Source organism: Neoarius graeffei, chromosome 8 (genome assembly GCF_027579695.1).
Source record: "Neoarius graeffei isolate fNeoGra1 chromosome 8, fNeoGra1.pri, whole genome shotgun sequence".
NCBI classification, from domain to species: domain Eukaryota; kingdom Metazoa; phylum Chordata; class Actinopteri; order Siluriformes; family Ariidae; genus Neoarius; species Neoarius graeffei.
The window spans coordinates 31,482,527-31,508,908 of record NC_083576.1 but is presented as its reverse complement, the minus strand read 5'-3'; the positions used below and the strand labels follow the sequence as shown (position 1 = coordinate 31,508,908).

General features: G+C 42.1%; 1 protein-coding gene across 2 annotated transcripts; it reads left to right on the top strand.

Annotated features, from left to right (window-relative positions):
- The first annotated feature begins 3,175 nt into the window (after nt 1-3,175).
- gpr174 (G protein-coupled receptor 174) lies at nt 3,176-26,151 on the top strand. Of its 2 annotated transcripts, XM_060927575.1 has the most exons (3): nt 3,176-3,508; nt 10,065-10,234; nt 24,758-26,151. In XM_060927575.1, the coding sequence occupies exon 3, from the start codon at nt 24,990-24,992 to the stop codon at nt 26,004-26,006; it is 1,017 nt and encodes a 338-aa protein (XP_060783558.1). In that variant the 5' UTR covers nt 3,176-3,508; nt 10,065-10,234; nt 24,758-24,989; the 3' UTR covers nt 26,007-26,151. The 2 variants fall into 2 exon arrangements, with proteins under 2 accessions (XP_060783558.1, XP_060783557.1); XM_060927574.1 differs by lacking the exon at nt 10,065-10,234.
- The last annotated feature ends 231 nt before the right edge of the window (nt 26,152-26,382 follow it).

Genomic DNA, 26,382 nt, shown 5'->3' with positions numbered 1-26,382 from the left:
GTTCATTTGTCAACTGAATTGATTAGATTTTGATGCAAATCTAGATATGTGGCTTGGCAGAGGTTATGCACTCTATTGTTTTATTCTAGTTTTCAGGTTGTAGTGTGGAAGGTTTGTAAAACAAATTAGTTCCTGTTGTTACTTATGTTACAGAATCTATAAACAATTGTTCCCTCACTAGGCTCCCTTTTCCTATCTCTTGAAGTTAACAAGGTAAAAAAAAAAGAAAAGAAAAAGGATAGCTTGTCATGTAACTGGGAAACCGTTAAGTGTAAAGTGCTCTGTTCTGAACATTTTCCCATAGTCCAAAACATCCTGAATGTTACAAAGCATTGGAAGGAGACTCCTTCCATAAATTACACTACCGTTCAAAAGTTTGGGGTCACCCAGACAATTTTGTGTTTTCCATGAAAAGTTACACTTTTATTTACCACCAGAAGTTGTAAAATGAATAGAAAAGATAGTCAAGACATTTTTCTGGCCATTTTGAGCATTTAATCGACCCCACAAATGTGATGCTCCAGAAACTCAATCTGCTCAAAGGAAGGTCAGTTTTATAGCTTCTCTAAAGAGCTAAACTGTTTTCAGCTGTGCTAACATGATCGTACAAGGGTTTTCTAATCATCCATTAGCCTTCTGAGGCAATGAGCAAACACATTGTACCATTAGAACATTGGAGTGATAGTTGCTGGAAATGGACCTCTATACACCTATGTAGATATTGCACCAAAAAACAGACATTTGCAGCTAGAATAGTCATTTACCACATTAGTAATGTATAGAGTGTATTTCTGATTAGTTTAAAGTGATCTTCATTGAAAAGAACAGTGCTTTTCTTTCAAAAATAAGGAAATTGCAAAGTGACCCCAAACTTTTGAACGGTAGTGTACAAATAATAATAATAATAATTATTATTATTATTATTATTAGTAGTAGTAGTAGTGGTGGTGGTGGTAGTACAACCCCAATTTCAAAAAAGTTGGGACAAAGTCTCGTCTCGTCTCTTCTTCTTCCGCTTATCTGGGGCAGGGTCGCGGAGGCAGCAGTCTGAGCATGGAAGCCCAAACTTCCCTTTCCCCAGACACCTCGGCCAGCTCCTCAGGAAGAGGTTCTTGGGACAAAGTACAAATTGTAAATAAAAACGGAATGCAATGATGTGGAAGTTTCAAAATTCCATATTTTATTCAGAATAGAACATGGATGACATATCAAATGTTTAAACTGAGAAAATGTATCATTTAAAGAGAAAAATTAGGTGATTTTAAATTTCATGACAACAACACATTTCAAAAAAGTTGGGACAAGGCTATGTTTACCACTGTGAGACATCCCCTTTTCTCTTTACAACAGTCTGTAAACGTCTGGGGACTGAGGGAGACAAGTTGCTCAAGTTTAGGGATAGGAATGTTAACCCATTCTTGTCTAATGTAGGATTCTAGTTGCTCAACTGTCTTAGGTCTTTTTTGTCGTATCTTCCATTTTATGATGTGCCAAATGTTTTCTATGGGTGAAAGATCTGGACTGCAGGCTGGCCAGTTCAGTATCCGGACCCTTCTTCTATGCAGCTATGATGCTGTAATTGATGCAGTATGTGGTTTGGCATTGTCATGTTGGAAAATGCAAGGTCTTCCCTGAAAGAGACGTCGTCTGGATATGTTGCTCTAGAACCTGGATATACCTTTCAGCATTGATGGTGTCTTTCCAGATGTGTAAGCTGCCCATGCCACACGCACTAATGCAACCCCATACCATCAGAGATGCAGGCTTCTGAACTGAGCGCTGATAACAACTTGGGTCGTCCTTCTCCTCTTTAGTCCGAATGACACGGCGTCCCTGATTTCCATAAAGAACTTCAAATTTTGATTCATCTGACCACAGAACAGTTTTCCACTTTGCCACAGTCCATTTTAAATGAGCCTTGGCCCAGAGAAGACATCTGCGCTTCTGGATCATGTTTAGATACGGCTTCTTCTTTGAACTATAGAGTTAGCTGGCAACGGTGGATGGCATGGTGAATTGTATTCACAGATAATGTTCTCTGGAAATATTCCTGAGCCCATTTTGTGATTTCCAATACAGAAACATGCCTGTATGTGATGCAGTACCATCTAAGGGCCCGAAGATCATGGGCACCCAGTATGGTTTTCCGGCCTTGACCCTTACGCACAGAGATTCTTCCAGATTCTCTGAATCTTTTGATGATATTATGCACTGTAGATGATGATATGTTCAAACTCTTTGCAATTTTACACTGTCGAACTCCTTTCTGATATTGCTCCACTATTTGTCGGCGCAGAATTAGGGGGATTGGTGATCCTCTTCCCATCTTTACTTCTGAGAGCCGCTGCCACTCCAAGATGCTCTTTTTATACCCAGTCATGTTAATGACCTATTGCCAATTGACCTAATGAGTTGCAATTTGGTCCTCCAGCTGTTCCTTTTTTGTACCTTTAACTTTTCCAGCCTCTTATTGCCCCTGTCCCAACTTTTTTGAGATGTGTTGCTGTCATGAAATTTCAAATGAGCCAATATTTGGCATGAAATTTCAAAATGTCTCACTTTCGACATTTGATCTGTTGTCTATGTTCTATTGTGAATACAATATCAGCTTTTGAGATTTGTAAATTATTGCATTCTGTTTTTATTTACAATTTGTACTTTGTCCCAACTTTTTTGGAATCGGGGTTGTATTACCTATCAACAGTTAGGCATTTTAATTAACTTACAAAGAATTTTTAAAGGGGTTTTTTTTTTTTTGGGGGGGGGGGGGGGGTCCCCGTAGATTATGTGTAATGTCTATAGAAAGAAGAATGTCTTACATATAAGATTTAATCTCTCTCTCTCTCTGCCAACGGATGCTTTCACTTTTTGAGTGGGTTCCAAGTAAATCCCCTATATGAATTTAAGCACCTGTTCATTATCAAAGGAACATTTGAGGAAGCCGTCTTTTATTTCAAGTAGATTGCTCTCATAATTTAAATGACTTTAACTAAAGCATCAAATTAATTCTTATGATTAATGGAGCTGGACTGGAGATATTTCTTTCACTAAGTGACAAACACGCACAACATCTCTCAAACATGGAAGAAATGGGTATCAAGAAATAGCAGAAGTAGGAGAGTTTTAGCAAGCGTCACATCCCTCAGTGAACGCCCCCACAGTGGGGCAGGAAATTCTATCAGAAGTGATAAACGAAAGAGTGTGAGGCAACAAACAGTACCAGAAACCACAGGGTTGAGAATGAAAAGAAACAGAGTCAATTGTAAGTTAAAAAGATTAAATACATTATAGAAAAGCAAATATCAAAAACAAACAAAAAACAGAAAAGCAAATATCAACTGAAAGAGGAAGTGTGAGTGAGAAAAAAAACAACTAAAGGACTTGGCTAGCTCAGTCATCTTGCATTTAGAGTTTTGGTTCGAGATCACGTGGATGGATGTCACTTTGAACTGCGTTTTCTCTCCAACTGTTCGATAAGAAGTGAAACATCTGCTCCACTCGCAACAAGGTAAGACATCAAGTTTTGAAAACAGTTATTGTTGTAACATCAATAGAACAGAGCTGGTTGTGTGAGGACAGTCTAAAGAGGAGAGCCACAGCCTGTTCATAGGTTTTGCTCCAAAATAACCCCCTGAAGAATCCTAAACATTTCAGTGTCCAGCAGTTGAGTATTAAGGGGATGGGGGAAGCAGGGAGTGGGGGAGATAGGGATAGGCTCTGACACTGGCCAAGAAACAGCCAAGATATGGATACACCAACCACCCCACTGAGAATATGAGCTTAGGCAGCTTTTCTTTTTTTTTCCTTTTTTTAAGTGAATTCATCTTTAGGTGAAGTATTTATCCTACCTTACTAACCATAATAACAAATAGAAAATAAATAATGGTATTACATTTTCTTTAAGGATATAACATTGTATCCTATCAGATGTTAGAAATTTAAATTGTATATGAAAATGATTTTAGCCCCCTACCTGTTGCTGGCTAAACATTTGAGAGAAGACTCAGTCCTCACAATGTTAAACAGAATTTACAATCTTAAATTTAAAGCTTATCAGACAATGATGGAAAGTATGGTTACCCAAATGAATGGTTACTCAAATCTATAGCAAAAAAAAAAAAACCCAACACATTATCATATCATGTTCCATGGCAAAAAAAAAAGTACTGCTCAATAAATCACAAATGGAAAGAAAGGTGAATCATTTGATGAGTGCATGTGTCAGACTCTCACAACAAAAGTGACACAGTTCAGAAGGGATTTCCCACAGACATCTTCAGATCAATAAGGTCTCAAACTCATGCCAAAGGGGTGTGTGTGAATTCACCAATGAATGTAGCTCTTTGCTGTTTTGACATGTAGGGGAGAGAGCACTTTGCTTCTCAGAGTGATCTTATTGCCTTAAGCTTTTGGGTCAGAGAGGAAAAGGCCAAACAGAAGGATTCATTTTTGGCAGCCTTCAGCAGCTCAGATCCACGGAGTCTGCTTAAAACATCCTTTCTGGCTCCTCTTTCCCCCACATACTATCTGCTCAGCTGTCTGAATTCTCCAGAGTATCCTTCATTATCGAGAGGCCTTCTGTTCCCCAGGACAATCAAGAGCTCATCTCTGTTGCCTAAACTAAATAATGCCTCTGGATTGAAGGGCAGTGGAGGTTGATGAAGTATTCCACACACAGTTTGATATCAAGAAAAAACATGCACAGTGCCCCCCATGATTATTGGCACCCCTTGTAAAGATTAGTAAAAAGGGTTTGAAAAAAAAATCCACCTTTTGGTGAAGTAGCTCCATCTCAAACTGAAAAAAAAATGAGAAGAAATCCAAACTTTAATTGAAATAAAATTATTCAGAAAAAAAACAAATCCCTCATCAAGAAATAATTATTTTCAACAAAAACACACGTGCTACTGTTACTGGAACCCCTGGAAATTATAGTGAACACAATGTAAATGAACCATGTTTCTCATTTAAATTGTACATTTGAGCTGATTGGCTCAAATCCATGACTTCCTGATTAACTGGACACAGAGGCCAGATTCCCTAAGTAATCCATCAACATGGGAAGGATAAGAGAACACACAAACCAAATGAGGGAGAAGTGGGTTGACCTTCATAAGTCAGGGAATGGTTATTTTAAAAAACAAACAGCTCCCCGCCTGAAAATGTCCATTTCTACTGTTAGGACAATAATAAAAATAAGTGGATACCAACTGAAACTGTTACAAGCTTTCCTGGAAGAGGACCTAAGTTTATTTTGCCCCCACATACAGTGAGGAGGAGGGTAAGAGAGGCAAAAAATTTTTTAAAACTCCCCAAGGATCATTATGGGTGAATTACAGGAAAGAGTTAAATCTCAGGGTCTCCAATGCCGCTTTTCCACTACAAACGCGGCTGAGCCGTGCCGTGCTGAGTCGAGCTGAGCGGGGCTGTTGGAGTTGCATTTCGACTACAACCGCGCTGAACCGTGCTGGCTGGAAGTGGGTGGACACATTGGGTGGAGTTAGCGAAAGTGGGTGGACGTCACGTGATGTCGTTAAGCAGCGCAAACTGTGACATCAGTGACAGTGGCGGAACAAGTCAGAGCCGGGCCGGGGGCGGGGCAAATGACCGGGCCCTTTATTAAAGCTTATCATAACATTATTTTAGGCTACAAAATGTCCGCAACTGCGGTGTTTACCAATTTCAACACTACCGGGTGCAACTATGTTATTTAGTACATCAAGTCCTTCAAACGAACATGTAACTCAGAAACAAAAAACATTAGGATACTGTACATGGCTCATATAAAACATCAATAGCCTATACTGCGCACATTATTTGAAGGGCATACGAATGAGCGCTCAGAGGTTGCAACGGTGACAGGAAGAGTCAGAAATAAAAGGAGGGCGGTGCAAACCTCACTGAATGCACTGTGTTTACCAATTTCAACACTACGGGGTGCAACTATGTTATTTTGTACATTAAGTCCTTCAAACGAACATGTAACTCAGAAACAAAAAACATTAGGTGACATACTGTACATGGCTCATAATAAAACATCAATAGCCTACTGCGCGCATTATTTGAAGGGCATACGACGAGCCTTGCGCTCCGCGAACTCGTCCACGATGCTCTGTATGTCACTGATTCAGTGATCTTTTAAGCGGTAGTCTCACGACCCGAATAGTAAACAATAAACATGGAGGACATGGAGTCGTTAGTGTTGCTGGTCTTGGTGCTGTGGCTTGTTGTCACCGACAATGCCAACAGATACTGGCAAGAGCGTATAGATGAGGCGAGGCACATAAGGCTTCAGAAATTCTCGTAATTCGTAATTCTCCTTCTTCCGGGTTTGCGGTGTTTACAGATCCCAGCGTGCTCGCGGGGCGTGTGTGGGCATGTGAGGACACTCCTCCTCACCAATCAGTGCACAGGGGAGTGTCTGCTCACGCCCCCAACCTCACTCGGCATGGCTTGGCTCGCTTCAGCCCCACTCCAAAACGGTGCGAGTTTTAGGGGCTAAGCAGGGCTGAAACGAGCTGAGTCGTGCTGGTTTTTGGTAGTCGAAACGCGAGCCGTGTCGGGCTGAAGTGAGCTGAAGCGAGCTGAAGTGAGCTGAAAAAGGGTAGTGGAAAAGGGCCACAAGTCTCCAAAACTACCTCCAATGCCGCTTTTCCACTACAAACGCGGCTGAGCCGTGCCGTGCTGAGTCGAGCTGAGTCGAGCTGAGCGGGGCTGTTGGAGTTGCATTTCGACTACAACCGCGCTGAACCGTGCTGGCTGGAAGTGGGTGGACACATTGGGTGGAGTTAGCGAAAGTGGGTGGACGTCACGTGATGTCGTTAAGCAGCGCAAACTGTGACATCAGTGACAGTGGCGGAACAAGTCAGAGCCGGGCCAGGGGCGGGGCAAATGACCGGGCCCTTTATTAAAGCTTATCATAACATCATTTTAGGCTACAAAATGTCCGCAACTGCGGTGTTTACCAATTTCAACACTACCGGGTGCAACTATGTTATTTAGTACATCAAGTCCTTCAAACGAACATGTAACTCAGAAACAAAAAACATTAGGATACTGTACATGGCTCATAATAAAACATCAATAGCCTATACTGCGCACATTATTTGAAGGGCATACGAATGAGCGCTCAGAGGTTGCAACGGTGACAGGAAGAGTCAGAAATAAAAGGAGGGCGGTGCAAACCTCACTGAATGCACTGTGTTTACCAATTTCAACACTACGGGGTGCAACTATGTTATTTTGTACATTAAGTCCTTCAAACGAACATGTAACTCAGAAACAAAAAACATTAGGTGACATACTGTACATGGCTCATAATAAAACATCAATAGCCTACCGCGCGCATTATTTGAAGGGCATACGACGAGCCTTGCGCTCCGCGAACTCGTCCACGATGCTCTGTATGTCACTGATTCAGTGATCTTTTAAGCGGTAGTCTCACGACCCGAATAGTAAACAATAAACATGGAGGACATGGAGTCGTTAGTGTTGCTGGTCTTGGTGCTGTGGCTTGTTGTCACCGACAATGCCAACAGATACTGGCAAGAGCGTATAGATGAGGCGAGGCACATAAGGCTTCAGAAATTCTCGTAATTCGTAATTCTCCTTCTTCCGGGTTTGCGGTGTTTACAGATCCCAGCGCGCTCGCGGGGTGTGTGTGGGCATGTGAGGACACTCCTCCTCACCAATCAGTGCACAGGGGAGTGTCTGCTCACGCCCCCAACCTCACTCGGCACGGCTTGGTTCGCTTCAGCCCCACTCCAAAACGGTGCGAGTTTTAGGGGCTAAGCAGGGCTGAAACGAGCTGAGTCGTGCTGGTTTTTGGTAGTCGAAACGCGAGCCGTGTCGGGCTGAAGTGAGCTGAAGCGAGCTGAAGTGAGCTGAAAAAGGGTAGTGGAAAAGGGCCACAAGTCTCCAAAATCTTGGGGTCTCCAGAAATAATTATTTTTGTTGAAAATAATTATTTCTCAACTTCACTTCCATGATTATTTGGAAGGCATGTCAGGAAAAAAGCCTTTTCTGTCAGTTAACCACAAACATAAGCACCTGAAGTTTGCAAAACACTACTACAACTTTTGCCGCTTTTCCACTACAAACGCGGCTGAGCCGTGCCGTGCCGAGTCGAGCTGAGTCGAGCTGAGCGGGGCTGTTGGAGTTGCATTTCGACTACAACCGCGCTGAACCGTGCTGGCTGGAAGTGGGTGGACACATTGGGTGGAGTTAGCGAAAGTGGGTGGACGTCATGTGATGCCGTTAAGCAGCGCAAACAGTGACATCAGTGACAGTGGCGGAACAAGTCAGAGCCGGGCCGGAGGCGGGGCAAATGACCGGGCCCTTTATTAAAGCTTATCATAACATCATTTTAGGCTACAAAATGTCCGCAACTGCGGTGTTTACCAATTTCAACACTACCGGGTGCAACTATGTTATTTAGTACATCAAGTCCTTCAAACGAACATGTAACTCAGAAACAAAAAACATTAGGATACTGTACATGGCTCATAATAAAACATCAATAGCCTATACTGCGCACATTATTTGAAGGGCATACGAATGAGCGCTCAGAGGTTGCAACGCTGACAGGAAGAGTCAGAAATAAAAGGAGGGCGGTGCAAACCTCACTGAATGCACTGTGTTTACCAATTTCAACACTCCGGGGTGCAACTATGTTAGTTTGTACATTAAGTCCTTCAAACGAACATGTAACTCAGAAACAAAAAAACATTAGGCGACATACTGTACATGGCTCATAATAAAACATCAATAGCCTACTGCGCGCATTATTTGAAGGGCATACGGCGAGCCTTGCGCTCCGCGAACTCGTGCACGATGCTCTGTATGTCACTGACTCAGTGAGCTTTTCAGCGGTAGTCTCACGACCCGAATAGTAAACAATAAACATGGAGGACATGGAGTCGTTAGTGTTGCTGGTCTCGGTGCTGTGGCTTGTTGTCACCGACAACGCCAACAGATACTGGCAAGAGCGTATAGATGAGGCGAGGTGCATAAGGCTTCAGAAATTCTCGTAATTCATAATTATTCTTCTTCCGGGTTTGCGGTGTTTACAGATCCCAGCGCGCTCGCGGGGCGTGTGTGGGCATGTGAGGACACTCCTCCTCACCAATCAGTGCACAGGGGAGTGTCTGCTCACGCCCCCAACCTCACTCGGCACGGTTTGGCTCGCTTCAGCCCTACTCCAAAACGGTGCGAGTTTTAGGGGCTAAGCAGGGCTGAAACGAGCTGAGTCGTGCTGGTTTTTGGTAGTCGAAACGCGAGCCGTGTCGGGCTGAAGTGAGCTGAAGCGAGCTGAAGTGAGCTGAAAAAGGGTAGTGGAAAAGGGCCATTTGAATGGAACCGTGTTCTATGGTCTGATATAACAAAAATAGAGCGTTTGTCAATAAACAGTCAAGGTGGCTTTGATGTAAAAAGAAGGATAGCTATAATGAAAAGAACCTGATACTAAATGTAAAATATGGTGGTAGTTCTGTGATATTAGGGGGCTGTTTTCACTCCAAAGGCCCTAGAAACCTTGTTAGGGTACATGGCATCATGGACTCCATGAAATACCAGGACATTTTAAATCAAAATCAGACTGCCTCTAATGGGAAAGTAAAACTGGGTTGTCATCAGATCTTCCAGCAAGACAATGATCTGAAGCATATGTCCAAATCAACACAAAAATGGTTAGGTGAGCATAGAATCAAGCTTCTGCCATGGCTATCTCAGTCCCCTGACTTGAACCCCACTGAAAACCTATGGGGTGAGCTGAAGAGGAGAGAGCACAAGAGAGGGCCAAGGACCCTGCATGATCTGGAGAGATTGTGTAAAGAGGAATGGTCTCAGATGCTCTGCTCTGTATCTCTCACCTTATAAAATGTTATAGGAGAGACTCAGTGCTATTTTACTGGCAAAGGGAGGTTGTACAAAGTATTACATGCAGGGGTGATGATAATAGTGGCACGTGTTTTTTGTTAAAAAAAAAACTATTTCTTGATGAGGGATTTGTTTTTCTCTGAATAAATTTGTTTCAATTAAAGTTTGGCTTTTTCTCTTTTTTTCAGTGTGAAATGAAGCTACTTCACCAAACGGTGGATTTTTTCTAACCCTTTTTGCTAATCTTTACAAGAGGTGCCAATAATTGTGGAGAGCAATGTAGGTTTTGCTGTAGGAAGAAGATGTGCTTCTACAATGACATACTGGTCAGACTGTGAGCATACCGAGGAGTTGTGAGGTGCCAAAATTGTACTCAATTTATAGTCTGAGTAGTTAGTCAAAATGATACTTTTTCAATTTTAAATTTGAGACAATTAAACCAAATTTCCATACTGAAATATACTTAAGTATATAAAGTATTTTAAAATTAATTATTTGAACTAAAAATTATGACTGAATTTGTATGAAAATTCATTGTTACAGTTAGCATTATAGATGGGGTTAGATTTTGTACCACTTCTTAGGACTTCATTCATTTGAAATGAAACAAATTCTAACCACACCTTTCTTGTTTGTTTCAGTCCTTGTTAATCTGCAATAAGATCAAGTTGTTTTTGTTTTTTGTTTTTTTTAAACAAATTTGAATGCATGCAAATAGGACTAATGGCTAATTCTTAGATTAGATTAGATAAAACTTTATTGATCCCTTTGGGAGGGTTCCCTCAGGGAAATTAAGATTCCAGCAGCATCATTACAGATAAACAGAGAAAAGAAATAGAGAAAAACTTCTAGATAAATTAAAATAAATTAAGTATTTACATATGAGTGATTCCATGCTTATGGGTACTGAAATGGGGACATGAACTTATTTTTAAAAATTCACCTAAAACCATTTCTTTTTTTTACCATCAGGTCACAAAACATGTAATCTTTAATGAATGATATGTTAAAAGATAACTTTAATTTTCTGAGATGTAATAAAAACATATTTATATGCCAAAGTCAGAACGTAACAGAAGTGTTGTGGACATATATATTCTCAATTTTAACAATGTAGAATTACTTTTTGAAACATAGGAAGGTGATGTTTTAGCAAATATAATTAACAAACATGTGTAGTAGAATAAACATACACATTCTTTCAATAAGATTAACATGGTATATAGCTAGATTGTAATTAATTTGTAACAGACGCGAGATGGACAATCGTAACAGAAGTAATGTAACAGACATCATTTTGGAACTCATAGGCTTGACTTTGGCATATAAATATGTTTTTATTACATCTCAGAAAATTAAAGTTATCTTTTAACATATCATTCATTAAAGATTACATGTTTTGTGACCTGATGGTAAAAAAAGAAATGGTTTTAGGTGAATAAGTTCATGTCCCCATTTCAGTACCCATAAGCGTGGAATCACTCATATACAAATATAAAAGAATAAGATATGGGGAAGAGAGGGAGGGGCGAAGGGGGAGAAGTGGGGTTAGGGTAAGTGTGTGTGTGTGTGTGGGGGGGGGGGGGGGGCAGGAAAGATATTGCACTTTATATTGCACACTGTCCGGTATTGCTTATTGTTAGGCTAGGCTAGGCTAGGCTAGGCTAGGCTATTGTTCCTTCCTGTCCTCTGTCCTTTGTTACCCCTCCTCCCCCCCAGAGAGGAGTTGTACAGTCTGATGGCGTGAGGGACAAAGGAGTCTTTGAGTCTGTTCGTCCTGCACTTGGGAAGGAGCATTCTGTCACTGAACAGGCTCCTCTGGTTGCTGATGACGGTGTGCAGAGGGTGACTGGCATCGTCCATGATGTTCAATAGTTTGTCCATAGACCTCTTCTCTGCCACCGTCACCAGAGAGTCCAGCTTCATGCCGACCACAGAGCCGGCCCGCCTGATCAGTTTGTCCAGCCTGGATGTGTCCTTCTTGGATGTGCTGCCCCCCCAGCACACCACGGTGTAAAACAGGACACTGGCGACCACAGACAGATAGAACATCCACAGGAGTTTCCTGCAGATGTTAAAGGACTGCAGCCTCCTAAGGAAGTATAGCCTGCTCTGTCCCTTCCTGTATAAGTGATTGGTGTTGCAAGTCCAGTCCAGCTTGCTGTCCAGCCACAGCCCGAGGTACTTGTAGGAATCCACAGCCTCCACCTCGACTCCCTCAATCAGAACTGGTCATGACCTTGGTCTGGACCTCCCAAAGTCAATGACCAGCTCCTTGGTCTTCGAGGTGTTGAGCTGCAGATGGTTCCTGTTGCACCACACAGCAAAGTCCCTCACCAGGCTCCTATACTCCTCCTCTCTGTCATCACTGATACACCCAATGATGGCTGTGTCATCGGCAAACTTCTGAATGTGACACAGCTCTGAGTTGTAGCAGAAGTCCGCAGTGTACAGGGTGAAGAGAAGAGGGGCCAGCACCGTGCCCTGGGGTGCTCCAGTGCTGTTAATTATAGTGTCAGATGTGATGTCCTTTAGCCTGACGTACTGCGGCCTGTCAGTGAGGTAGCTGGAGATCCAGGTGACCAGGCAGGGGTCCACTCGCATCCTGTTCAGTTTGTCCTGAAGCAGTAGGGGCTGGATGGTGTTGAAGGCACTTGAGAAGTCCAAGAAGAGAATCCTCACTGTGCCATTTCCCTTATCCAGATGTGAGTGGGCTTGGTGTAGCAGGTAGAGGATGGCGTCTTCCACACCAACACCTGCCCGGTACGCAAACTGCAGACAGTCCTGGGCATGTTGTACCTGGGGTCTGAGGAGGCTGAGGAAGAGCCACTCCAACGTCTTCATCAGATGTGAAGTGAGCACCACCGGTCGGAAGTTGTTCAGCTCACTGGGCCGATTCTTTTTGGGAACTGGAACGATACATGATGTCTTCCAGAGGGTTGGCACTCTCCCCAGCTGCAGGCTGAGGTTGAAGATGCGTTGGAGTGGTTCACCCAGTTCAGCAGAGCAGGTCTTCAGTAGTTGTGGACACACCTTGTCCGGGCCTGCTGCTTTCCTGGGGTGAAGCTTCCTCAGTTGACCTCTGACCTGGTCTGCAGTAATGCATAGAGGAGTCTGTGTTGAGGTGGGGGAGGAGGGGGATGCTGTGATGACTGGGGGGAGGTGTGCTGAGAGAAGAAGGAGAGATGGCTGCAGTGAGGGAGAGGGTGGGGGGGACGTGGGCTGGTTGTACTGATTGAAGAAGTCATTCAACTCGTTCGCCTTCTCCACTGTCCCCTCAACGACTCTGGTCTTTGTATTGTGGCCTGTGATAGTTTTCACACCTTCCCAGACCTCCCTCATGCTGTTCTCCTTCAGCTTCTGCTCCACCTTTCTCCTGTAGCTGTTAGCTTTCCTCATGCAGCGTCTCACCTCCTGCTGTGCTGCTTTCATCGCCTCCCTATCCCTGCTCCTGAAGGTGGCCTTCTTCCTGTTGAGGACAGCTTTGATTTCCTGTGCTACCCATGACTTGTTATTAGGGTAACACCGTACAGTCTTAGCGGGGGAGACCACGTCTGCATAGAAGTTGAGGTAATCTGTCAGACAGTGTGTCAGCCCCTCTATGTCCTCACAGTGTGGGCTAAGCAGCACATCCCAGTCCATGATGTCATAGCAGTCTCTGAGGGCATCTTCCATTTCAGGGGACCACCTCCTGATGGAGCTAGTTGTTGCAGGCTGCCTTTGAACCAGGGGGGTGTACTTCGGCTGTAGAAGAACCAGGTTGTGGAAAGACTTCCCTAGTGGGGGGAGGGGTGTGGCTCTGTATGCATCCCTCACATTAGCATACAGCAAGTCAATTGTCCTGTTGTTCCTTGTTGGACAATCCACAGCCTGATAAAAAGCAGCCAAAGTAGAGTCCAAAGTAGCGTGATTAAAGTCCCCAGAAATGATGATAAATGCCTCAGGGTGCTGTGTCTGCAGTCTTGCTGTGACAGAGTGAATCCTCTCACATGCAGCGGCTGCGTCTGCCCTCAGAGGGATGTAAACACAGATGGTGATCACGTGACTGAACTCCCTCGGCAGATAATATGGCCGCAGGCTAACGGCTAGCAGCTCCAAGTCCAGGCAACATAAAATTGTCTTTACGGAGATATGTCCCTGGTTACACCAGCGATTGTTAACATAAATTATGAGTCCCCCACCTTTGCTTTTCCCGCATGTGTTAGTGTTTCTGTCGGCTCTCACAGCAGTGAATCCCCGCAGGTCCACGTTAGCATCCGGTACAAGGTGTGTTAGCCATGTCTCCGTAAAGATAAATAAGCTGCTCTCCCGGTAAATCCGCTGGTTGTTCAGAGCGGAAAGCTCATCAACTTTATTCGGCAGCGAATTCACATTCCCCATGATAACAGAGGGAATGGATGGTTTGTAGCACCGCCGGTTGTCCGCTAGCCTAGCCTTTAGCTTAGCTCCGGCTTTGCAGCCCCTGGGTTTCCTCCTCAGCTCAGCCGGGATGAGGTGTCGTATCCCGGCTCGGCCCATTGTTTTCAAGGCCAGCAACTCCTCTCTCGAATAAGAGAGAAAACTGGCTCCTGGTTGCATGTTAAAGTTAAATACAGTATATCCATGTTATATAGTTAAACACACTATATGTCTTCGTAAGAAGAGCAAAAAAGTTAAAAAAGGTGGAAAAAAAGAGGTTTAAAGAGCTAAAAACTACAGAGCTACTGGAGAGGCAGCCGTCTCACACAGCGCCCATATGTCATTTTGTGCAAAGATTATGCAATCCATACAAATTGGTATGGGGTTCACTGGGTATTTTAATGATAATTAATCAACAATTTAAAGTTATAGAATAGAATAGGTCTTTATTGTCATTGTCACAAGTACAACAAAATTTAAAGTGCTCTCCAGTCAGTGCCTCATTCATTGAGTCTCTAAAATATAATTTAAGTTAAAAAGAATACATTGAAAACATGTAGCAGCATACATGAACACACAGTCAAACACACACAGTCATTTCAAAAAAAGACAGTACAGACACACAGTTATCATATGAACATACATCTACAGACATGCATACTTCCTGTCATGCATGTGAGAATGATTGATTGGGCTGGTAGAAAAAAATTAATAATACTTACAATTTGTATGGAATATATGGACAGTCTAAATGAATATGTAAACAAAATACTTTTTTTTCTTTCCATGGAATTGTAATTTAGTAAAAGTGCAATTATTCAAAGGAAATGATACTTAAGTGTAGTAATGAAGTGTGTGTTGGTAATCAAATAGTCTTGAAACTCCTCCCAGAATTTTCAAGAACGGTTATGAAAGACAGTGTTTTAACTGTTTGCTCAGGTCAACAGAAATGATTAAGCAATTTCAGACTGCATTATCTAAAATCGACAATAATATCTTGTCGTGATGATGGCTTTATTTCCCCCCAAGCCTATACATAATAGATTCCCAATATATTGAATATGCCTCATTACACCATTTCTAATGATCAAATGTGCATGTTCCATATTAAATCTCATATCACATGACCTTTTCTGTTTGTTCTGTACAACAACCTTACTCAACATTATGGGCTGTCATTTTGCAATATCTTTTTTTTTCTTTGCAACTCAAGATCCTTGACCAAATAGTTGCATACAAACCCAACCTGCTCATCTTTGGACAAAAGTTACAGAGCTAAAATGTATCCCCAGTAAACTTAAAACCAGAATGAATGATAACTTTTTCTTTTTGACTCTGTCTTCTCTTACACTAAAAGTTTGGGGTCACTTTGAAATTTCCTTATTTTTGAAAGAAAAGCACTGTTCTTTTCAATGAAGATCACTTTAAACTAATCAGAAATACACTCTATACATTGCTAATGTGGTAAATGACTATTCTAGCTGCAAATGTCTGGTTTTTGGTGCAATATCTCCATAGGTGTATAGAGGCCCATTTCCAGCAACTATCACTCCAGTGTTCTAATGGTACAATGTGTTTGCTCATTGCCTCAGAAGGCTAATGGATGATTAGAAAACCCTTGTACAATCATGTTAGCACAGCTGAAAACAGCTGAGCTCTTTAGAGAAGCTATAAAACTGACCTTCCTTTGAGCAGATTGAGTTTCTGGAGCATCACATTTGTGGGGTCGATTAAATGCTCAAAATGGCCAGAAAAATGTCTTGACTATATTTTCTATTCATTTTACAACTTATGGTGGTAAATAAAAGTGTGACTTTTCTTGGAAAACACAAAATTGTCTGGGTGACCCCAAACTTTTGAACGGTAGTGTAATGTCATCACCAACCAGGTGCTTGTGTCACATCTGTTAGTAGTCATTAGTGGTCAGTTTCTTCTGTGCAATGAAATGTTTTCTCTCTGTTTAAGTACTTGTGTAGTAGTGCACTGTAAAAAATGATTTGTTGTTTTAACTTAAAAAAGTTAGTGTCCAGGCTGCCTTAAAATTTTGAACTCATTGAAATTAATATAGTAAGTTAACACAATGAGGCAAACAATTTAACTTACTATATGAATTTCAATGAACTCAAAATTTTAAGGCAGCCTGGACACTAAAATTTTTTAAGTTAAAACAACAAATAATTTGTTACAGTGTGCAGGCTCAAATGTTATTTTTAATATCTGACCTAAATGAGGCACAGACCCCAGTTCAAACTCACGACAACACTAGCCCTTTAGTCACATCCTACATTATCATTTATGAAAACAAACGAATGATCACGGGCGCAGATAGAGGGGGGGACGGGGGGGATTCGTCCCACCCAGATTTAAATTCACCTTGTTCGGTCCCCCCCACTTATAGGGAGGAAAAAACATCTATGCTGTCTTTCTTTGCATAAGGCAAACCTCACGGAAAAATCAAAAGACTAATTACCATTCGGTTTATTGAGGTACACAGCAGTACAGACGTAGTTGCAACTGCGCAGACTGCACAGGTTGCGAGCTCAAGCTTGGTTGCTATGGTTACCCACAACAAGTTTGACAGGCATATCGGGGACAGCGCCTCCTAGTTCAGGACCCCAACATGGCATGATGAAGGGTGCCAAAAGGCAGAAAACGATTGCATCGTTTAAAAAAAAAAAAAACACGACTGTAAGTAAACTGTGCCTTACTTTATCATATCACCTTGCAATTTTTTGATAGTCTGTTCAAAGTAATGTCGCACTGAAAGTAAAATCGTACGGAGTGATGCCTTTCTGGTAGCCTCCTTCTTTTGGTGGTAGCCTGTAGATACAGTGCTCAGAAGGCAGTTTTAATGTTTAATCTGGCGTTCCCTGACATAATTTCAGCTAGCATATTGTTTCATAAGGAAACTTTGCGAAGAGTTGTTGACTGACTGCCGCTCACGCAACACACAGGCATAGTTAGAAAGTCAGGATGCACTGGTTTACACTTTACACACAGACACGTAGCCCAGCCTCTCGCTATGTTTAACAGTTGGAACTTAGCGGTTTTAAAACTAGTTTTGCAGTTTTGCAATTTCTGTGCGTGATGATAATGTGTAAACTTTGGATTTCCATAGGCTATGTTAAAATGTTATCATTGTCCTGGCCTGCAGGTAGTTCCTGGTGATGGCAGTGAGGGAGGTGAAATAACATGTATACACACTACCATTCAAAAGTTTGGGGTCACCCAGACAATTTTGTGTTTTCCAAGAAAAGTCACACTTTTATTTACCACCATAAGTTGTAAAATGAATAGAAAATATAGTCAAGACATTTTCCTGGCCATTTTGAGCATTTAATCGACCCCACAAATGTGATGCTCCAGAAACTCAATCTGCTCAAAGGAAGGTCAGTTTTATAGCTTCTCTAAAGAGCTAAACTGTTTTCAGCTGTGCTAACATGATTGTACAAGGGTTTTCTAATCATCCATTAGCCTTCTGAGGCAATGAGCAAACACATTGTACCATTAGAACACTGGAGTGATAGTTGCTGGGCCTCTATACACCTATGGAGATATTGCACCAAAAACCAGACATTTGCAGCTAGAATAGTCATTTACCACATTAGCAATGTATAGAGTGTATTTCTGATTAGTTTAAAGTGATCTTCATTGAAAAGAACAGTGCTTTTCTTTCAAAAATAAGGACATTTCAAAGTGACCCCAAACTTTTGAACGGTAGTGTGTGTATATATATATATATATATATATATATATATATATATATATATATATATATATATATATATACACACACGCACACATACATGCATACACAAAATGGAATCATTTGCTGACAGCTCAGTCCCCCCCAGTTCAAAAATCCTATCTGCGCCCCTGCGAATGATCAAAATGTATGGATAGTTAAATAACAGCTTTTTTTTGTTGTTGTTTTGGAAAAGTCATTTAAAACAGGCAAAAGTAAAACTACCATTTTAAAACTATAGGTTTACTGTATAAATAGGAATTATTCTGGAATAATCTGAAGCATCTTTAAAATGGGGGCGGCACGGTGGTGTAGTGGTTAGCACTGTCGCCTCACAGCAAGAAGGTCCTGGGTTCGAGCCCCGGGTCCGGCGAGGGCCTTTCTGTGTGGAGTTTGCATGTTCTCCCCGTGTCCGCGTGGGTTTCCTCCGGGTGCTCCGGTTTCCCCCACAGTCCAAAGACATGCAGGTTAGGTTAACTGGTGACTCTAAATTGACCGTAGGTGTGAATGTGAGTGTGAATGGTTGTCTGTGTCTATGTGTCAGCCCTGTGATGACCTGGCGACTTGTCCAGGGTGTACCCCGCCTTTCGCCCGTAGTCAGCTGGGATAGGCTCCAGCTTGCCTGCGACCCTGTAGAAGGATAAAGCGGCTAGAGATAATGAGATGAGATGAGACATGAACATTATTTGATATGTATAAGCAGTGGTGACTGGTGGGGGGGGCAAAGTGAATATATATATATATAAAATTTAAATTTTTATATGTAACTTTGGGCGGCACGGTGGTGTAGTGGTTAGCGCTGTCGCCTCACAGCAAGAAGGTCCTGGGTTCGAGCCCCGGGGCCGGCGAGGGCCTTTCTGTGTGGAGTTTGCATGTTCTCCCCGTGTCCGCGTGGGTTTCCTCCGGGTGCTCCGGTTTCCCCCACAGTCCAAAGACATGCAGGTTAGGTTAACTGGTGACTCTAAATTGACCGTAGGTGTGAGTGTGAGTGTGAATGGTTGTCTGTATCTATGTGTCAGCCCTGTGATGACCTGGCGACTTGTCCAGGGTGTACCCCGCCTTTCGCCCATAGTCAGCTGGGATAGGCTCCAGCTTGCCTGCGACCCTGTAGAAGGATAAAGCGGCTAGAGATAATGAGATGAGATGTGTAACTTTTGGCATTTGAATATAAACTGCATGTTTTCTGAATAACAAACACAGTACACAGAAAAATTGTAACACTTTTGCTCAAAGCAACAAAAACCCACTAAGCTTAGAGTTTTGCCCTCTGTCCTTTTGTGTAATTAGTACTCTGTAATTTGTACAGTCTGTGCTCTGTCTCAGTCAACTTTCCGTTTCTCCTCCAAATATATTTTAGTGGAGAAATAATGATAAACAATCCATTTTGTTCCATTCATTACACCAGTGAATGAGTCTGTTACATGAGGTATTACAGAACAACATAAATGGAATGAAGTAGCTTCATCTCATACTGAAAAAATGAGAAAAATCCAACCTTTAACTGAAAAACAAATCCCTCGTCAAGAAATAATTATTTTTAACAAAAACATGTGCCTCTATTATTGGCACACCTGCATTTAATACTTTGTACAACCTCCCTTTGCCAGTAAAACAGCACTGAGTCTCTCCTATAACATTTTATAAGGTTAGAGATACAGAGCAGGGCATCTGAGACCATTTCTCTTTACACAATCTCTCCAGATCATGCAGGGTCCTCAGCCCTCTCTTGTGCTCTCTCCTCTTCAGCTCACCCCACAGGTTTTCAATGGGGTTCAGGTCAGGGGACTGAGATGACCATGGCAGAAACTTGATTCTGTGCTCAGCTAACCATTTTTGTGTTGATTTGGACATATGCTTCAGATCATTGTCCTGCTGGAAGATCCAATGATGACCCAGTTTTATTTTCCCGTCAGAGGCAGCCTAATTTTGATTTAAAATGTCCTGGTATGGGGCGGCACGGTGGTGTAGTGGTTAGCGCTGTCGCCTCACAGCAAGAAGGTCCGGGCTCAAGCCCCGTGGCCGACGAGGGCCTTTCTGTGTGGAGTTTGCATGTTCTTCCCATGTCCGCGTGGGTTTCCTCCGGGTGCTCCGGTTTCCCCCGCAGTCCAAAGACATGCAGGTTAGGTTAACTGGTGACTCTAAATTGACCGTAGGTGTGAATGTGAGTGTGAATGGTTGTCTGTGTCTATGTGTCAGCCCTGTGATGACCTGGCGACTTGTCCAGGGTGTACCCTGCCTTTCTCCCGTAGTCAGCTGGGATAGGCTCCAGCTTGCCTGTGACCCTGTAGAACAGGATAAAGCATCTAGAGATAATGAGATGAGATGAAATGTCCTGGTATTTCATGGAGTCCATGATGCTATGTACCCTAACAAGGTTTCTAGGGCCTTTGGAGTTAAAACAGCCCTATCACAGAACTGCCACCAGTTGGGATAGGGTTCTTTTCATTGTAGCCATCTTTCTTTGTACACAAAACCCACCTTGACTGTTTATTGCTAAAAAGTTCCATTTTGAGTCCATGTTACATTGCGTTCATTATACTTTCCAGGGGTGCTAATAATTGTGGCACATATGTTTGGTTGAAAATAATTATTTCTTGATGAGGGATCTGTTTTTCTGTTTCTCTGAATAAATTTATTTCAATAAAAGGTTGAATTTTACTGTTTTTTTTCCCAGTATGAGATGAAGCGACTTCACCATGAGGTTTTTTTTTTTCGGACCCTTTTTATTAATCTTTACAAGGGGGGACAATAATTGTGAAGGGCACTGTATTAGCCTAGTGGAGCTCAAAACTAGGCTGCTGTGTCATGCTGTGTAGTCATGTGACATGATTGTTGTTGACAGGTTGTATGCACCTACAGCAGAGAGTATCTCTGCTTACAGTACTGGGTTTGTTTCAGTTAGCCCAGAGCCTTGCCTTGCACCTCTTATCATTTTTTTTAAATGACTAATGGTGCTGTTACACTCAGTTGAAAAAAAAAAAAATCACAATCCTCTTTAAAATGTTTTTTAACCACAGATAAGATGATGTTACCTTACCTTTGAAAGACAGGGAGGATATAGCCCTGCCAGCCCACTGCCTCTGTAAACTGAATTATATAACATCACCTTGTTAACAAACTTCTAATCTGAGCATTTTTTTTTCTTTTTTTGCTTTGACCAAACAGACCTAAGTAAAATGCTTTTTTTTCATACTCCCCATAGTTAATTTTGATGGGTGACAAAAGCTTCAGGATGAAGCCTGACTATAAATGACTTCAATATGCTGTACTTCAGTGCATGTTGTGGAAGACACACTTGTGTCACATGTACAAGTGATAATAACCAAGAACCAAGGAATGCGTGGACATGAAAACATCAGGATATAACTGAAAGAGTGTAATGTGCAATGCAGGAGTTTTAAATCACTAGGCATAAGCCTAAATAATTTAGTTTGTCAGCAGATACCGCATGTCAAAATGGTCAAATGATCAAATCTTTAAATAAAATGTTCTTCCTTTTCAGTTTTGGGTGTCACCAGATTGTTAAATGCTCTATTTCTTTTTTTTTTTTTGGGGGGGGGGGGGGGGGGGGGTGTTCAAACTTTACATTTCAACAAAAAAAAAGAAAAAAAAAGCTACAGTGTACATTAATTAAAAAAAGGAACATATTACATAAAAGCTGCGGCACGGTGGTGTAGTGGTTAGCGCTGTCGCCTCACAGCAAGAAGGTCCGGGTTTGAGCCCCGTGGCTGGTGAGGGCCTTTCTGTGTGGAGTTTGCATTTTCTCCCCGTGTCCACGTGGGTTTCCTCCGGGTGCTCCGGTTTCCCCCACAGTCCAAAGACATGCAGGTTAGGTTAACTGGTGACTCTAAATTGAGTGTGAGTGTAAATGGTTGTCTGTGTCTATGTGTCAGCCCTGTGATGACCTGGCGACTTGTCCAGGGTGTACCCTGCCTTTCGCCCGTAGTCAGCTGGGATAGGCTCCAGCTTGCCTGCGACCCTGCAGAACAGGATAAAGCGGCTAGAGACAATGAGATGAGATGAGATTTCAGACTTCAGGTTCCTCCAGCAAATGAAATGCATTTCTCATTATTTACGAAAAGATGTAAAAAAAATCATTGGTGACTGACTGCACTGCTAATATAAATCGAACATAAATGACATAGTGCTTATGCATTTTTGTCAGCTTGTACAATCTAATTCGTTAACTATGAGGAAACATTGCTCTATTCACCACTTGTATTCAACACGCTATTCACTGCTGTGTGCAGAAGTTATAGTGCACAAACATGGCCCCAACATGGTATTACAATTTACAACTGATCATATGAGCTGTTGCATCTGTAGACATTGGAAACCATCATGTTTGCACTTTCCACCATCTTAAGGCTCAATCTCCAGTTTTGTCAGTGATATATTTAATGTAATTTGGTGTAAAGTATGACCATCAAGATTCCTGAGCTGTTAGTAAACAAGACAACAACATAATTCTTTATAATTCAGATTATTTTCGATGTAGAGCCAAAAATCCTCTAGTCAGAGCTGGCGACATGTGTTTAAGTCATACACCAATATTCACTTCTCACTGATGAGATAACCCCTTTTCACACATTTCTCACTCCTGTGTACAAATACTGTATAATTGTTGTTTTCTGGAGGCTACTGAGAAGTTCACACCTTGTGGTATAAACCATAAGTAATTTTGTAGATGGAGGGCTTGCTGGAGGGCAGCACGGTGGTGTAGTGGTTAGCACTGTCGCCTCACAGCAAGAAGGTCCTGGGTTCGAGCCCAGCAACCGGCGAGGGCCTTTCTGTGTGGAGTTTGCATGTTCTCCCCGTGTCTGCATGGGTTTTCTTCGGGTGCTCCGGTTTCCCCCACAGTCCAAAGACATAGGTTAATTGGTGGCTCTAAATTGACTGTAGGTGTGAATGGCTGTTTGTCTCTGTGTCAGCCCTGCAATGACCTGGCGACTTGTCCAGGGTGTCCTCTTGCCCATAGTCAGCTGGGATAGGCCCCAACTTGCCTGCGACCCTGTAGAACAGGATAAGTGGCTACAGATGATGGATGGGCTTGTTGGAAAATGGTTTCAGGATTATTCTTCAGGATTTTCACAATATTCCCATCTTAGTCCCACCTCATTGTTCTGGGTTGGGTTTCCAAAAACCAGACAACATAATTGTCAGAGCAAGCACGACATTAAACATTCTCTCTCAGTTCAACTTAACTTCATGACTATTTTTGGAAACAGGGCTCTGGTCATTGCTGATTTTTAAATACACCAATACTTTCTTTTACTTTCAAGTGTTTAAAATAGTGCTGTGATACTCAAAGAAAGCAGAAGCAATTCTTTCATTTCAGCATCCAAATTGCTCGATTTTCTTCAGCTCTTCCGTTAATGCTGGTTTATGCAAACAGTGGTTTTTGTGTTGTTGGTCATTGAGACTGAACCAATTTGTGTTGTTGGTCATCTAGACTGAACCAATATGTGCTTTACTTTATTCCTAACTTGTTCAGGAAACACCTCATCATCCCAATACCTTTTTGGTACACGCTTCAATGCAAAATTCTATAATGCAACCACAACCACCAAACATATTGTTAAGCACGTGCAGAGCAGGCGGGTGAAAAAAAGAAAAAGTACAGGCAGCTGTGAATATGGAAAGTCCCATTATGCTGAGGTGTGAAGTAAGGAGGTGGAGTGAACTTGTTTTAACATTCTAAGCTGACAAACAGTAAGATTCATTATGAGAAAAGCATTTCACTGCAAATGTAGCTCACAAGAGTGAGTAAATAAATAAATAAACAAAAGTATCTCCCATGCCAGGGCCTGATCTTCCCAAGCAGTCTCCTTTTCCAGTACTAACCAGGCACTTTGCACATTGGGCAGCGCCAATCTCCATTTCCATAGCCCTCAGCCTCTCACCTATTCCATAGCCAGAGTTACAGTGGGGGGCTACTCCTTTGGTAACTGTGAGAGTTTGACTCCCTACTCACATCTGTATTGCAGTGTGCCTTGTTAGATGACAGTAGGTACCATTTTGATAATGGCCTTTGGTATGACCCAACCGCGAGTAGAACTTCCGGTCTCCTGGTCAAGAGGTGGGCATGCTAACCACTAGGCCAGCTAGCTCACAAGAGTACAGCTTAATTATTTCTTATTTTTAACAGAGCATTGTGCATATAGTAGTTGTAACTCAAAAATGATGACTGTATTTGTTACTTATTTACATGATAGGCTTCAGTTAAAAACAGATTGACAAAGCATGACATTCTGCCTCTATTTGAGAAGTCTGAAAAAAAAGTCTAGATCTCTTTTTGTCTGCAGCTTGATGTGTTCAAGTAAATGTGTGATGGTTTTATCTAAAATGTGTAGAATGAGAATTGAATACAGTGTCACTATCTGTTCAGCTCAGCACTACCTAACTGAGTTCATAGTTTATAAAATCCTCAGTGTTTGCCATGACTGAAGCGTGATGTTATTAGTAACTGAGTAAACGTGAGACTGTGAGTCATGTGTGTGAATACAAGGTCAGCTTGTGTTATGCTTTTCCCCCTTGTGAAATATGAAAAGAAGATGCAAATAATGTATCAGCCATTCGTATCAGTACCTCAGTCCTGCTTCTGAAATTTATACCAGTTTATGCCCTCACCCATGCAAATCCTGCATTTAGAGCCTATGCAATTGGCCATACAAAGAATTTGGTACCTTTCCACCCAGTTGAACTGTTTCTAATCTGTCACCATATGTTGTCTTTCAGGACTGGATACACAAGTGAGACCATGACACTGCTAGGACATTAAGACGACTGCACTTTTCCCATTCCTAAGGAAAAGGTCAGCACTGGATGGCAACCTAATGGAACAGCATGACTTTTTTTGGATAATATATTTAGGACAACAGGTGTCTGAGGACCTCAGTGTAAACCAACAAAGACTGACATCCTTCTGTGCTTTAGAGCAGACCTTCAGATCTGGACTAATGACAGGAAAATGAAGGACAGCACTTTTGCATGTGGAAATGAAACAATATCTGAAGGTATTAAAGAATACCAGCATTACACTTATGCAGTTATCTACACAGTAATCCTGGTCCCAGGGTTGATCAGTAATGTTTTGGCACTTTGGGTTTTCCATGTGTATGTGAAAGAAACAAAGAAAGCTGTGATCTTCATGATCAACCTGGCCATTGCAGATCTGCTCCAAGTACTTTCATTACCTTTACGTATATATTATTACCTGAATAAATCCTGGCCCTTTGGCCATCCTCTCTGCAGCTTTTGCTTCTACCTGAAATATGTCAACATGTATGCCAGCATTTACTTTCTGGCATGCATAAGCGTAAGACGTTGCTTACTTATCATCTATCCACTTCGATACAAAGCAACAAAACGGCGACGAGACCGCACATGGTGTGCAATAGGCTGGTTCATCGTGTGTGTCGGATGCTTACCCTTTCCTTTGCTGAGAAAAAATTTCAACTCAGACAATTCTACCATCTGCTTCTCAGAGCTACCTATGGTGTCTCTATCCTTGGCAAGTGGAGTGACTCTTGTCACATTGGCAGAACTCATTGGTTTTCTATTACCTCTAGCAGTGATCTTCACTTGCACATGGTTAACTGCTGCAAGTCTACGTGAAAAAAACTGTGTCCTTCAAGATGCTGGAGAAAAGCGTAAAGCTCTCAAGATGGTGCTGAGCTGTGCAGGTGTCTTCCTGATCTGTTTCATGCCTTATCACATCACTTTTCCTTTGGACTTTTTAGCCAAATTGAATAAGCAAATGAGCTGTGCATTCAGGACTGCCATCCAACGCTCCCATCCTATAACCTTGTGCCTGGCCAGCTTTAACTCCTTCCTGGACCCGGTGATGTACTACTTCACCACTGATGAATTCAAGCGGCGTCTCTCAAGGCCAGAGTTGGTTGAAGGCTTTCATTTGCACCGCAGGACGTCCTGCTCAACAACTGAGGTGAAAACATTGCAGTCTGAGCAAGAATCAGGAATATGAAGACTTTAACTTCATTAACTATCAGAAAGTCACTAACATTGAGGGTAAGAGCCCACAATGACTGCTGACAAAGAAAGAGAAGAAATCCAAAAGCCACTTTAAGACCAAATTTATTCCCATATTTGTGGAAAAAAATGAGGGGGGGGGGGGGGGGGGGATATGAATAACCTGCACTGACTCCAGTAATGTAATATTGGATATAGCCAATACTGAGTATTTTTTTTTGAATGATTGTAGTCATGCCTGATAATTTGGTGTTGTGATGTGAGCTATGTATTATTGTTTAAAGCAGTTTGATTCATGCATACTTAGAGAATCATCTGATGACAAAATCACAGTCACAGTATGTAATGTGTCAAGACTAATATAAATCTTC